This window comes from Archocentrus centrarchus, chromosome 16, assembly GCF_007364275.1.
Source record: "Archocentrus centrarchus isolate MPI-CPG fArcCen1 chromosome 16, fArcCen1, whole genome shotgun sequence".
Taxonomy (NCBI): domain Eukaryota; kingdom Metazoa; phylum Chordata; class Actinopteri; order Cichliformes; family Cichlidae; genus Archocentrus; species Archocentrus centrarchus.
Window position 1 is genome coordinate 10,513,668 of NC_044361.1, and position 13,030 is coordinate 10,526,697.

The 13,030-nt window shown below is 44.9% G+C and overlaps 1 protein-coding gene across 1 annotated transcript in view; it reads right to left on the bottom strand.

The window, feature by feature from the left end:
• Positions 1–13,030, bottom strand: part of rims2a (regulating synaptic membrane exocytosis 2a) — a 139,915-nt gene that overhangs the window by 64,443 nt on the left and 62,442 nt on the right. Inside the window, exon 7 of the mRNA XM_030750117.1 lies at positions 6,465–7,411. Within this exon, the coding sequence (XP_030605977.1) occupies positions 6,465–7,411 (947 nt within the window). The remainder of the gene's footprint in view (positions 1–6,464; positions 7,412–13,030) is intronic.

Sequence of the window (13,030 nt, forward strand, 5' to 3'; positions counted from 1 at the left end):
GAGACACAAAGTAAAGGACCACAGATTAGGCGCAAACCCGGGCCGCCTGTGTCACAGCCATGCGGCATATACGGTCGCCTACTCACCCACTGAGCCACCCCCACGCCAAGATCATTTATCATGTTGGACTGTTTTGAAGATCATAATTTTAATCAAATAATTAATGTTCTTAAACATCTTGCTTGCTACAACTACTGAACTGTGATGATGTACAAGGAGGGGAGCAAGGATAAACAGTCCATATGAATTAAATAAATAAGTTCAGTGTTGAGAAAATAGAAAATATATATATATTCCTCTGATTTTCAGACAACAGTCTTCAGAAGCATTTTGGCTGGATCCTTCATTGAAATGACAACTCACCTTTTGTTGAAACAAAGTCAGCACACTGCTATCTTATCCTAAAGGAGCTGCATCTATAGGAGGGAGCAGGGCAGATCACTAATGTGTTTAACTGGGGATTCAGATTGCAATGCCACACAACCTTAACTGACCTCAATCTAAAGTGCACTGGGGGGAGCTTTTAAAGATGAGGCTCTGATTACAACTTCTGCCATAGTATCAGCGGACATGGAGAAACACAGGCGAGTGGCTACGATGATGAGTACAGGATGAAAGTTTCTTGTCATGCTTTCAAGAAATGGTTATAAAGAGAAGACATCTTATTAGAGAACTGCTCACTAGCTTTTCATCTGCTGGAAAAAACTATGTCTGCAGAATCAACTTTGTCATTCTGCAGGGTTTGCCCTGTTCTCCCATGTGGATGTCCTAAGCAGCGAGATGAGCACTTTCAATTTGATTAAGAAGCTTAAAAATTAAAGCTAATTAAAAAGAGTGAAAAATGTTGAATCCAAACATAGTGCTAAGATTCTCAGGGGAGCGCAGTATGGAGGTAAAGACGGATACAAGTTAACAGTGAACTCCTGCTCTTCTCTGTCCAGGACTTCAGTCTGTGACACACTTTTAGCATCCCATTAGAAAGCATTATGCATTTAAATGTTACTCAGTTACACTACCAGTTAACTTTACCAGTCAGAAAAAAGAGAAGCGGGCCGCCCGGGTAGCTCAGTGGTGGAGCAGGCAACCCCATATATATGCTGCGTTGTGGTGTGGGCAGCACAGGTTCGAGTCCTGGCCTGTCGCTAGTTTGCCTGCGTGTCTTCCCCTGTATCTTCCCCCTGTCTCCCTCTACTATCAATGAAAGCCACTGTGGCCTGAAAAATAAGAGAACTGAAAAGTGCAAAAAAAAAAAAAAAACTCTTATTAAAATGTTTACTGAAGAATGGGACATTTAAATAATACAGAGATAATACTTGGTCCTGACAGCAAATATGCTGTTGTTAGTTTTTACTTGTGTGCACCTCAGGGTCGCAGTCACAAGTGAGAGTCATCTGAAAACACTGTACTTGTTTAACACACGGGCCATTTATATATATATATATATATATATATATATATATATATATATATATATATCTCAGATTCCCCACACTTCACTTCCCCTGCAAAGAGCTGTAGAACTTAATGGATCTATAGAGGACAGGCCTCCTTCAAGTATTATCTGGCTCAGGATTCAATCTCAGGGAAATCAGGGAACTCTGACGGAAAGGCATAAAAATAGACTGCGTATGCTTGTAGATGTGAAGGCTGAGGAGGTGATGGGAGGCTGGACCATACAAGGGTGAAGAAAAAAAGACACTGTATGGAAGAAGTTTATATGAAGAAAGCATCCCTGTGAATATACATAGCCAGAAATGTCTTAAATAATCCCTCATTGCATTGGGGTAATATAGGGTTGTAGATTAAAACACCAACCCCACAATTAATAGAGCCCGATGGATATACGATACAGATATTTGGTGATTTTAAAATCTGATATCCCGATCTATCGGACGATATTTTTTTCTTTCAGACACACGAAGCATAACATAACATTTGTTATGTGTACTTATTTATGTAATCATTTACACTCTGTCTGACTCTGCTCAGATCAGCTGCCTGTCTTGTTTGTTGAATTCCAAACGCGCTGCCAACAGGAAAGTTGCAGAGCGCTCTCTGATGCACAAATATGTAACATCAACAATCATAACATCACTGACGGGTGTTGGAAAAAGTTTCAAATAACAAAGTCCGTGGATGTACAAGCGATTAATATTAGCCAAAATCTCACTGATTTTACCTATATGATGTCAGTGGGAGGGGACCTTTTTATTTTGTTTTTTGTTTAACGAAGAGCAGCGAATCAGAAGAAAGTTGGCTTAAAGGGAGAGAGGGCTAAAATAGAATAAATAAGGAATATTTTGGACTGTGAATCATGGGAAGCTACTCTGGGAGAGTCCAAGAATAATTAACATGGAGCAGGATATGAGAATAATAGTCCCCCTTTAATATAATAAAAAGATCTCCAATGACATTTTCAAACTTGCAATTTTGTTGTGACTAAGCTGCAAGGTCAGTTTAAGCCAAACAACTCCCTTTGCTATCACTATCCATCCATCATTCTAAGGAAGCACTGTAGCCACTTAGTGTGCACAGTTATGTGCTGTGATAAAATATTATGGATGTCCCCAGATAGGCTTTGGCCTCTGTGGCCCTCTAACCAACAGCTGACAACAGTAATTACCTCCTTTGCCTTTCAGCTGCTCATCTGTCAGCAGCATAACACCAGAGCACACTTCACTGTGGTATACACTTTTCAATGAACAAGTGAATTACCTAATGTGGTCATAATAGTTCTAACAGCTTAAGGTTTGCATGTAGGAGCAGAGATGGGAAGTAAGAAATTACCTCTGTGCAAAAACAGTCTGAGCTTCTTGTGCGTTTCACGTGGACAGAATGAATGTAGACACTACATGGCTTATCTCAAGGTTGCATCACTCACAGTTCCACCTCCACCTATGTCTGTACTTCCTCCTGTGACACACCTCCATCTTCAGCAAGCCCCCTCCACAGCCCTCCCTTAATGTTTGTGAAACAAAAAAAAAGAATTTGAGCGAGTGCAGAGACACACCCATCCCTTTCTCCTTTCTTTCCCCGAAGCTTCATTAACAGTGGCACCACCACAATTGCCCACTGATCCTCAGCAAGGCACTGTGTGGTGTTTCAGCGAACAGGAAACTCATCATGGCTATAAATTGTTGAGCATCAGCAGTCTGCGCCCAGCCCCGCCGTTTCGCTCCGGCTCCGAGGCCCCGCAAAGTGCTGATTCAGGTCGAAGCCGACGTGCAGGCAGTGGCGGAGTTCACCACCAGCAGGCTCTCCATCACTTTGACGGCTCAATAAAAACCAGTGTAAACTATTAATTGGCTCATTAATTATTGATGCTGCTTTTACTACAATTCAAGAGGTGAGAGCAAAAAAGAGGCAGCGTGAAACAATGTGAATGTTTAAACATAGTCGCCATGCTACGAAGGTGAAACAGCATCGTGTCAAATTGCTAATGAAGGCAGAGCTTGAAACATCAATATCTATTTTAATAAACAAGGCCAAACTATCTCTCCTTATTATGCACAAAAACCATGCAGCAGTCTTATCCTTTCAGGTATAAAAGGCTGACTTAATAAGACCATCTTTCTAAGATCTAACAAACCCAACACTATTACTGAGCTGCAAAAGGTGATCCCAAAGGCCATTAATGAGGATGTAACTTAGGTTGTCACTGCACAATGTCCACCTGTCCACTGCAGTTAGCCAGCCATCCTCTCCTGTTCTGTGTGTTCGGCATTATTATGAGACCGCATGTCAGGGGAATCAATAAAGAGGAAAACACAGGGAGAGCACCATCGCAATAAATCAGTCTCCTGCGCTCACACACAAAAGCCAGGCCCATTACAGTTGGCACGCCCTTTCTTTTCCAGTCTAAGTCGTCCCCTTTGACTACTCTTATTCTAGTCCCATCCAGCCCCCCTCCTTCTTCAGAGGCCCCTTTCTAGATATCAGAGATTAGACAGCGTGACATACACCCTGCTTAGCCTGCTGTTACACACACTCATCTTGTTGTCCAGTCAAGCTGAATGCACAAACCCCGAGATGCTGAGGTACATATGGCAAGAAGTTGCTTTCTGCTTTCTTTTCAATCTCGCTTCTGCTCTGGTCTCATGTGCAATTACAATTGCTGTTCTTTACATTGCTGACCTGGCTGATTTTTAATGTTGTTTTGCCTTTTTTTTTTTTGCTCTTTCATTCCTGGTGATGGTAGATGTTATCTGTTAGATAATCAAAGACCACTTGGTTTGCATTTTGTTACAAAACAAGCAGAGAGAGTTCTTCACGCGGTCAGCTTTTCGGCCTTAGCCGTGCAACCGAGGACGCTCTTTTTAGGAGCATTTAAAATACCTGCTCGGTCTGACCCGGATGAAAAACATCTGACGCTCACACATGCACATCTGGAGCCTTGACTTTGAATCTACTTTCTGTCTATTGCATAATTAAGCTTACTATGAAAACATGGACACACTGTTTTAAAATAAATGGTTCAGTACAATTTGCTGACCCATTTATCAGACTCCCTACATGCACTGAATCACAGCAGCCTTAATTATGTCATAAATTAATGAAACTGCCAATTATAACTAAATAAAGACCAAAGATAGCTCCACATAATCAGCTGTCTGAGTTTGTTCTGTACCCAGCATGGAACGCTATACTTATCCAGGTCAATAGTTCAACCCTTCCCTTTGTTTTTCTTTTCTCTCCTACACAGGGTGACCTGTGGAGGAGGCAGACAGACGTGCACAGAAACAACTGAAACTCTGACCCTCAAAACAACCTGCCTTCTCCCTATTTTTGCTTCACGGCTACCTGTAAATCTGGAAACTCCCACATCAATAATGCAGTGCCGGTGCTGGGCCGCTTGCCTTAGAGTTGAGAACAGTTACATAACGGAGCAGGGCAACCAAATTCCTCTGCTCTCCTCTGCATTAAACATTTGATCCACCGTTAGTGACAAAAGCAAACTGTGCCACTGTGCTTTCAGCCTTTCTATAGTTTAACCCCACCACTGCGCCCTCTTTCTTAATTTTAACATTCCCAGGTAAAGGCCTACGTAGTTACAGAAAAAAACATCAATTTGCAATTACAACAACTGTCAACTAGGTGGAGCAGCAAGAAGCTAACAACTGCTTTAGAGGCTGATTTTATGCAAAGTGGCATTTAATTCAGTCACTGTGTTTGCTTGCTGGTATGTGTTTTATATACTTCAAGAAAGGTGAGATGGAAACAGATCAGCTTCAGTCAGGAAGTTTTTTTTTTTACACAATCAGTTTTTGCTAGACTGAAGCACTTCATAAGGATTTACATAAACAGCATGGTACTGTAGCACCACTGTATGTGGAAGCTGTAACGTCAAGGCTAACAGCACAGGTACAATATGCTGCAGGAACACATATAATAACCCTCTGCTCATTTATGACCTGCATTTGCTTTATTGTTCTAAACTCAGCTCACTTTGTTTCAGTTTACACACACACATACACACACACATGCACGCACGCACGCACGCACCAAACCTCTCTCAGTTTCCTTCTGCCTGCTGGTTACATAACACTGTCCATTAGAGCACACCGTGAAACAGCTGTGGTAGGACCTGGCAAGAGTGCCATAAGAGCGGTGAAAGCAGAAAGCCTTGAGAGCAGCAGTGCTATGTTGGTTTAAAATCACAGCCACGCACATAAACACCCATCCGCACTGAAACATATCTGGCTGTCTCATGAGTGCACAAGCTTCCTCCTCGAAGGCTCAAAGAGCTGTTAGAGTAGATTCATTAATGACAAACAGATAACGCAGCAGTTCTTTGCACAAACATAAGGCTCATCATTTTCAGTTTTTAAAGGGTTTTACAACACATGTGCAATGGTTGTTTTGTTTTCTGTCAGATGAATTAACCACTGCTAAAGTAAATACGGGCTTTTTAAGATCCAAAAACTGAAGATCACTGAAAATTCATTGCTGGTTATGGAATATTTTTAAGAAGAATAAAAACAAGAAGAATTCTGAATTTATTGTGCAGATGTTTGTATTAATGGTTTAATAGAATGTTATCTTTATTTAAAGATCTACATAAACAAGAACAACTTCAAAGATTTTTCAAAATGAAATAATGAGCCTCACAGATAAAAATACATTTATAAACAGACACACACACACTCACACACACAGACACACACAGAGCACATATACAGACTGCAGACTGGGGAATCTGAAAGTTATACAGCATCTACATCTGCGTTATCAATATCAACATAAGACACAACAATAACTGAATTACAATTAAACAAAGCCTTCTTCACAACAATATTTGATCAATAATAGCAAAGCAGAAAGGCTTTAAGAATGCACAAAAACAGCACTGAGAAGTGTGCATTTGTAAGCTATGAACTAATGCTGAGTAAACCTTTAAACATCAAGAAGAAGAAGAAGCAAAGACAGAATAGACGGGGTGAGGCTGGTGGTGTGGTGGCTCCTACCTTTTTCACTAACTGACTCACTCTCTATCTCCACATCCTCACAGCTGGTGTACTCTGGTGTGGTGGCCAGCTCCTCCTCGGAGCTGCTCAGGGACACCTGCCTCATCTTCCCTCCCTTTTTGGTTTTGTGGGGTTTGGGGGGTGGCGGGCGCACTGACTCCGACTGGTCTGAGCTAAGAGAGTCGTTCCTCAACATGCTCTCCATCTTCTCCCTCTTGGTCTTGCGGACAGCTGAACTGGGGTCCAAGTGGTGCTGTTGCCTTCTCATCATATCCCCACCTACCCCCAGGTCTCCTCTTCGCAGGTCCCCTGACCGGTCACCCAGCACAGGACTGCGGTGTGGCGTTGGGGGGCTATGGTTTCCTCTGTGGCCTCCGAGGCCAGGACCCACGGGCCCCGGTGAGGAGCGGTCAACGGAGTAGGAGCGCTGTCCCACCATAGGCGGCCGGCGCTCTGTGAGAAGCTGGCGGGACAGCCGGATGGGGCTGGGCTCATCTTGCTCCGTGTAGGCGAGGGAGACGTCGCTGTGGCGACGCTCGTGCCTTAGCCGGCCCACTTCAGCGTGCATCCTCATCTGCTCCTCGTAGGGCTGCGGCTTCACAGGGTAGCGCGCCAGATTGGGATCGCTGCGATAGCGGGCCTGGAACTCTTCCTGGCGCTGCCGCTGGAGATCATACTCACTGGGCGGTCCATCTAGCTCCTGGTCAAGCGGGTATTCCTGTGAGTGCCAGCGACTGGGGCCCCGACGGTCCCGATAGCCCATTCGTGCTGCATCCATGTCTGTGTAGATGTGTGGGCCCCGCGGAGCCCGCCGAGGGTCCCCATCCCCATAGTCAGACGGTGATCTGGGCATGCCGCCGTCCGTCGGGGCATACTGTGAATGGTCACCCCCCTCCCTTTGGTCGTATTTTTGGTTTGGATCCCTGGATGCAGATGGGCTTCTTTTCCTGCAGTTCAGAGGGAGCAGAACAAAAGACATTATCAGTCGGTCCACTGTGAACAAGATTTTCTCAAATTCTGTGTGTCCAACCTTGTGACTGGTACTGTATAATGTTTTGTTTGGGCTAAAAACCATCTGTACTCTAGAGCTTTACTTTGCACTGCACTTCATAGGCCTCAGTCCCTGTTAAACCCTAATGAAAGCCTGGACTATTTTGGCACACAGAAAGCGATAGAAGATTGGGACTAAACAGCAGGATGCAGCACCACTTCTTCCTCTCACTCCAACTTAGACTCTTAAAGCTCTGTAACATGTTATCTCCTTTTGCATGAAATCAAGTTTTAGTTCTCGATTTCACAGAAACTATCTGCAAGGAAAATATTCACTCAGACACAATAACATGTAACACAATTTTACTGCCTTAGTCTCAAAATACAAGAGCAGGTTTTTACATAAAAAGCTATGCAGCTAAAATCCTGTTTGATTATTTCATTTGCACAAACAGACCAAGTCATATTTTTTATTACATTATTTTTGTCATAGAAGTAATCTTCATTTTTTCCCACCTGATTACTTTTTTATTTTTAAAGAAAAAAGGTTAAACAAAGTATGAACAACAGGAGGGCACAAAATATACAATCATTACCCGATTGCATTTTTCAGTTTTCATCATGTGTGCTTGTTTGCGTGCAAGATTGTGTGCAGTAAGGTAAACAAAGAGAAACCAAACAGTGTACTGAGAGTAGTGCACTGTGATCCACTGGCTGTATTTCTGTGCGTGTGGAGGGATGCAGAGTGAAGACAAAAATATGTCTATGATCTGTCTAAACTCATGCATCTTGGTATTGATTTTAAAAAAAGAACACAATAAAAATGGAAGCTCAAAATGTTGGAAGGTATGAAATTGGTTACAATCAGTAGCTTCATATTTCTAAAAAAAAAAGCCTTTTTTTTCATTGTCCGCTTGGAAGGAAACCATCCAGGAAGTGGATGAAAGGATGGAGTAGGCTAACTGTGCGTTAATGCATTTATTCTTTTGTTCAGAATCAATTATTCATAAGCCACTTTTCTCCTACATTTCTCCCACTTTTCCTCCAAAGTAATAATGACATTTTGGTGAGGAAAAAGCTCTGTGAAGCATCCCCTTAATTTCGTACGTGACAACTTTCCATACATTTCAAAAGGACTCATAAATCACTGCTGCCATCTTTGCTCGCCAGCCAAGGTAAGGACTCCTCACGTGTGATTGGCTGATTCACTGGAGAGGACAAGGGAGGTTTGCCCCTTCCCCTCATCGAATCACAGACCGTTCAGGTTAGTCTGAGCATAAAGGATGTGCAGTACAATAGATGTGAGTGCTGCGGTGAGGGACGTGTGGGCAAAGATGCTTTTTGTGTTCCCTGTGTTGAATTTCCATGTCGTACACTGAATAATCTCACGAAAGTCAAGTGCCAGCTCTGGGGAGAGACAGCATGATGAACGAGCGCTGTGTACAGTTCATGAACTGCTGTACAGCTAAAATATGGGCTCTTAGAGAGGGGCAGAAGTTGAGCAATAGTGCAGCACAAAATGTGCTTTCCAGCAACACGAGCGCATACAAGCAAATTTTACTTAATAGCAGAAAGGACAGAATAACAAAAAACAGGTCAAAAAGAGCATGCCGTCATATTACATGCTGCATTCAACAGAAAAATACAAACACGACTACCCACGAATGCTAATGCTGTGCCATTAATGATGGTTAGGCAACAGTCAGCTGTTCATAACAACATTATAAGGTGAGAATCTCAGCGATGTGTTTGCTGCTCCTGTGGCAGAAAGAATAAATACGGCTGCTTTAAAATACTCCAAAATATCAAAGGTGATATTTTTCATTTTAATATTATGACTACTTGTAATGAGAAAGGCTTGCCTATACTGATAGATGTTAGAAATAACACCATAATGCAGTACTATGTACATTTTTTATGTACCTGCACTGGCCTCCGGTAACACTGTGGGAAATATTGGAGTAATTTCTGACCAGGATTTGTCCTTCAATGCACATATTAAACAAATAAATAGGACTGCTTTCTTGCATTTGCACATTATCTTTAAAATTAGAAAGATCCTGTCTCAGAGTGATGCTGAAAAGCTAATTCATGCATTTATTACTTCTAGGCTAGACTATTGTAATTCATTATTATCAGGCTGTTCTAAAAACTCCCTGAAAAACCTTCAGTTGATCCAAAATGCCGCAGCTAGAGTACTGATGGGGACTAGAAAGAGAGAGCAGATTTCTCCCATATTGGCTTCTCTTCATTGTCTCCCTGTTAAATCCAGAATTGGATTTAAAATCCTTCTCCTCACATATGAGGCCTTGAATAATCAGGCCACCATGTTAAAGAAACTGATCTGGATTCAAACATATAAAGTTTAATGGATTCTACCTTTGACCATGTAACACTTCTCCCAAAGATTCTTGAAATATGGCGTGGCAGCGTTTGCATAATCCTGCTGACTAACAACCAAACATTCAGGTATGTGATTAGGCAAAAGAGGCACTGATCACATACCTTCGCCAAATAAGAAAGACCAACAGTTATAAAACAGGTCGCTCGGTCTCTGTGACGCTGCCAGCACACAGAAGTGACTTCTCCTTTCTGTTTCACATCAAAACAAATACCTCCTATCACCTCGGCATCTAAACGCAATAGTGATTCAAAGCTGGAGGGGAAAACACATCAGGGTTGGTGCATTATTCATGAGCTGTTTCTGGACACTAACCGAGCTGCACTTCATTCACAAATTCAAACTGAAGCGACAGCAGAAATTATTTGCTGGAGTAGGGGACAGGCGGCGTGAGCCGAGGAGGGTGGGGGAGTGTGTGTGATGTGTGTGAGAAATATCTCTTCGCAGTGACTCTATAATCATGGAGGTGTGTGTTTGTGACTGCGTGTGTTTTATGTGTGCTGAGCCGACTGCTTAAGGAATGCTTCATTTTGGCTCTCAGAGTGTCTTTGAGGCTTCGGGCCAGTGTCCTCTCTGGGACTGTCTTGAAATGCTATACCCAGAAAAAACACACACATATGCTCATAGTAGATGAACATAGTCTCTACAACATGCATTAACAAACAGCTCTTTGACAAGCTCTTACACATCTTGACACAAGTTTCACAATTCCCTGCTCCTGTTTAGCCCTGTATGTCCCTCCTGTCCAAACACGGAAATGTCTAGCAAGCAAGCTAGGAACCCCACTCCACTCTATCGGCTTCTGCATCATGATGCTAATGCTGTTTGTGCTGAACTAGCCTTCAATATCTACAACTGAGTGGTGATGCAGGACTACATTTTGCACGGTGTAATATTCTGGCAGCTGACAGGTATCGACAGGCCAAGCGGAATGCAGCTCGGGTAGTGGCCAAAGCAAAAACTCGGGTGTGGGAGGAGTTCGGTGAGGCTATGGAAAAAGACTTTCGGACGGCATCGAAGCGATTCTGGCAAACCGTCAGGCGACTCAGGAGGGGAAAGCAGTGCTTCACTCACACTGTTTATAGTGCGGGGGGGGTGCTGCTGACTTCAACTGAGGCTATAGTCGGACGGTGGAAGGAATACTTCGAGGACCTTCTGAATCCCACTGACACGCCTTCTGTAGTGGAAGCAGAGTCTGGGCATGAGGGGGATGACTTGACCATCACTGGGGGTGAGGTCACTGAGGTAGTTAAACAACTCCTTGGTGGCAGAGCCCCTGGGGTGGACGAGATTCGCCCTGAGTTCCTGAAGGCTCTGGATGTTGTAGGGCTGTCTTGGTTGACACGCCTCTGCAACATCGCGTGGAGATCTGGGGCAGTGCCATTGGATTGGCAGACCGGGGTGGTGGTCCCCATCTTTAAGAAGGGAGACCGGAGGGTGTGCTCCAACTTTCGGGGGATCACACTCCTCAGCCTCCCCGGTAAGGTCTATGCCAGGGTGCTGGAAAGGAGGGTGCGTCCGTTAGTCGAACCTCGGATTCAGGAGGAACAATGCGGTTTTCGTCCTGGTCGTGGAACGCTGGACCAGCTCTTTATCCTCTCAAGGATATTCGAGTGTGCGTGGGAGTTTGCCCAACCAGTCTACATGTGCTTTGTGGACTTGGAGAAGGCATTCGACCGTGTTCCTCGGGGTGTTCTTTGGGAGGTTCTGCGGGAGGATGGGGTGTCTGGCCCATTGTTGCGGGCCATTCAGTCCTTGTACAACCACAGTGAGAGCTTGGTCCGTATAGCCGGTAATAAGTCGGATTTGTTTCCTGTGGGTGTTGGACTCCGTCAGGGCTGCCCTTTGTCACCGATTCTGTTCATAATTTTTATGGACAGAATTTCTAGGCGTAGCCAGGTGGCGGAAGGCTTCTTCCTTGGTGGCCTCAGAGTCTCATCTCTGCTTTTTGCAGATGATGCGGTTCTGTTGGCTTCATCAGGGGGGGGCCTCCAGCTCGCAGTGGAACGGTTCGCAGCCGAGTGTGAAGCGGCTGGCATGAGAATCAGCACCTCTAAGTCTGAGGCCATGGTCCTCAGCCGGAAAAGGGTGGAGTGCCATCTCCGGCTCAGGAACGAGTTCTTGCCTCAAGTGGAGGAGTTTAAGTATCTCGGGGTCTTGTTCACGAGTGATGGGCGAAGGGAACGGGAGATCGACAGGCGGATCGGGGCTGCTTCTGCAGTGATGCGGACGCTGCACCGGTCCGTCGTGGTGAAGAGGCAGCTTAGCGTAAAAGCGAAGCTCTCGATTTACCGGTCGATCTACGTTCCTACCCTCACCTATGGTCACGAGCTTTGGGTAGTGACCGAAAGAATAAGATCGCGAATACAAGCGGCAGAAATGAGTTTCCTTCGAAGGGTGGCTGTCCTCTCCCTTAGAGATAAGGTGAGGAGTGCGGCCATCCGGGAGGGGCTCAGAGTAGAGCCGCTGCTCCTCCACATCGAAAGGAGCCAGTTGAGGTGGCTCGGGCATCTGATTAGGATGCCTCCTGGCCGCCTCCTGGGTGAGGTGTTCCGGGCATGTCCCACCGGGAAGAGGCCCCGTGGTAGACCCAGGACACGCTGGAGAGATTATGTATCTCGGCTGGCCTGGGAACGCCTTGGGGTCCCTCCGGATGAGCTGGAGGAGGTGGCTGGGGAGAGGGAAGCTTGGGCTTCTCTGCTTAGGCTTCTGCCCCCGCGACCCGGCCCCGGATAAGCGGAAGAAAATGGATGGATGGATGGTAATATTCTCCCATTGCTCCAGCTGCTGCTGCTTACTGTGATGGCCTCTCTGCATACACCTGAGGTCTGCCGATCTTAGATTTGTATTCCATCCTTAGTGACTCAGACAGAGATGAAGAAAGGAGAAGCGAAATGGTAGAGGAGATATCGACAGGGAATGTGAATTAGAGGGAGCAAAAAGTACGCGGATGCCAAATTACAGTAACTGTGTCCTGCAGTTAAACACTGCAGCTGGTAAGCGTGGTGCATTAAGGCATCATGTTTGCCAGGCTCAAGCATGAAGAGGCAGGATGTGGCACCATGGGATTATGATGCTTGTGAAGTTGCACAGAAGCCTAGCTGCGGCAACCACTGAGTCACGAACGGCACGGCACAGCAACATACGCCTTCCATCACATCCCCTTATAGTGCAA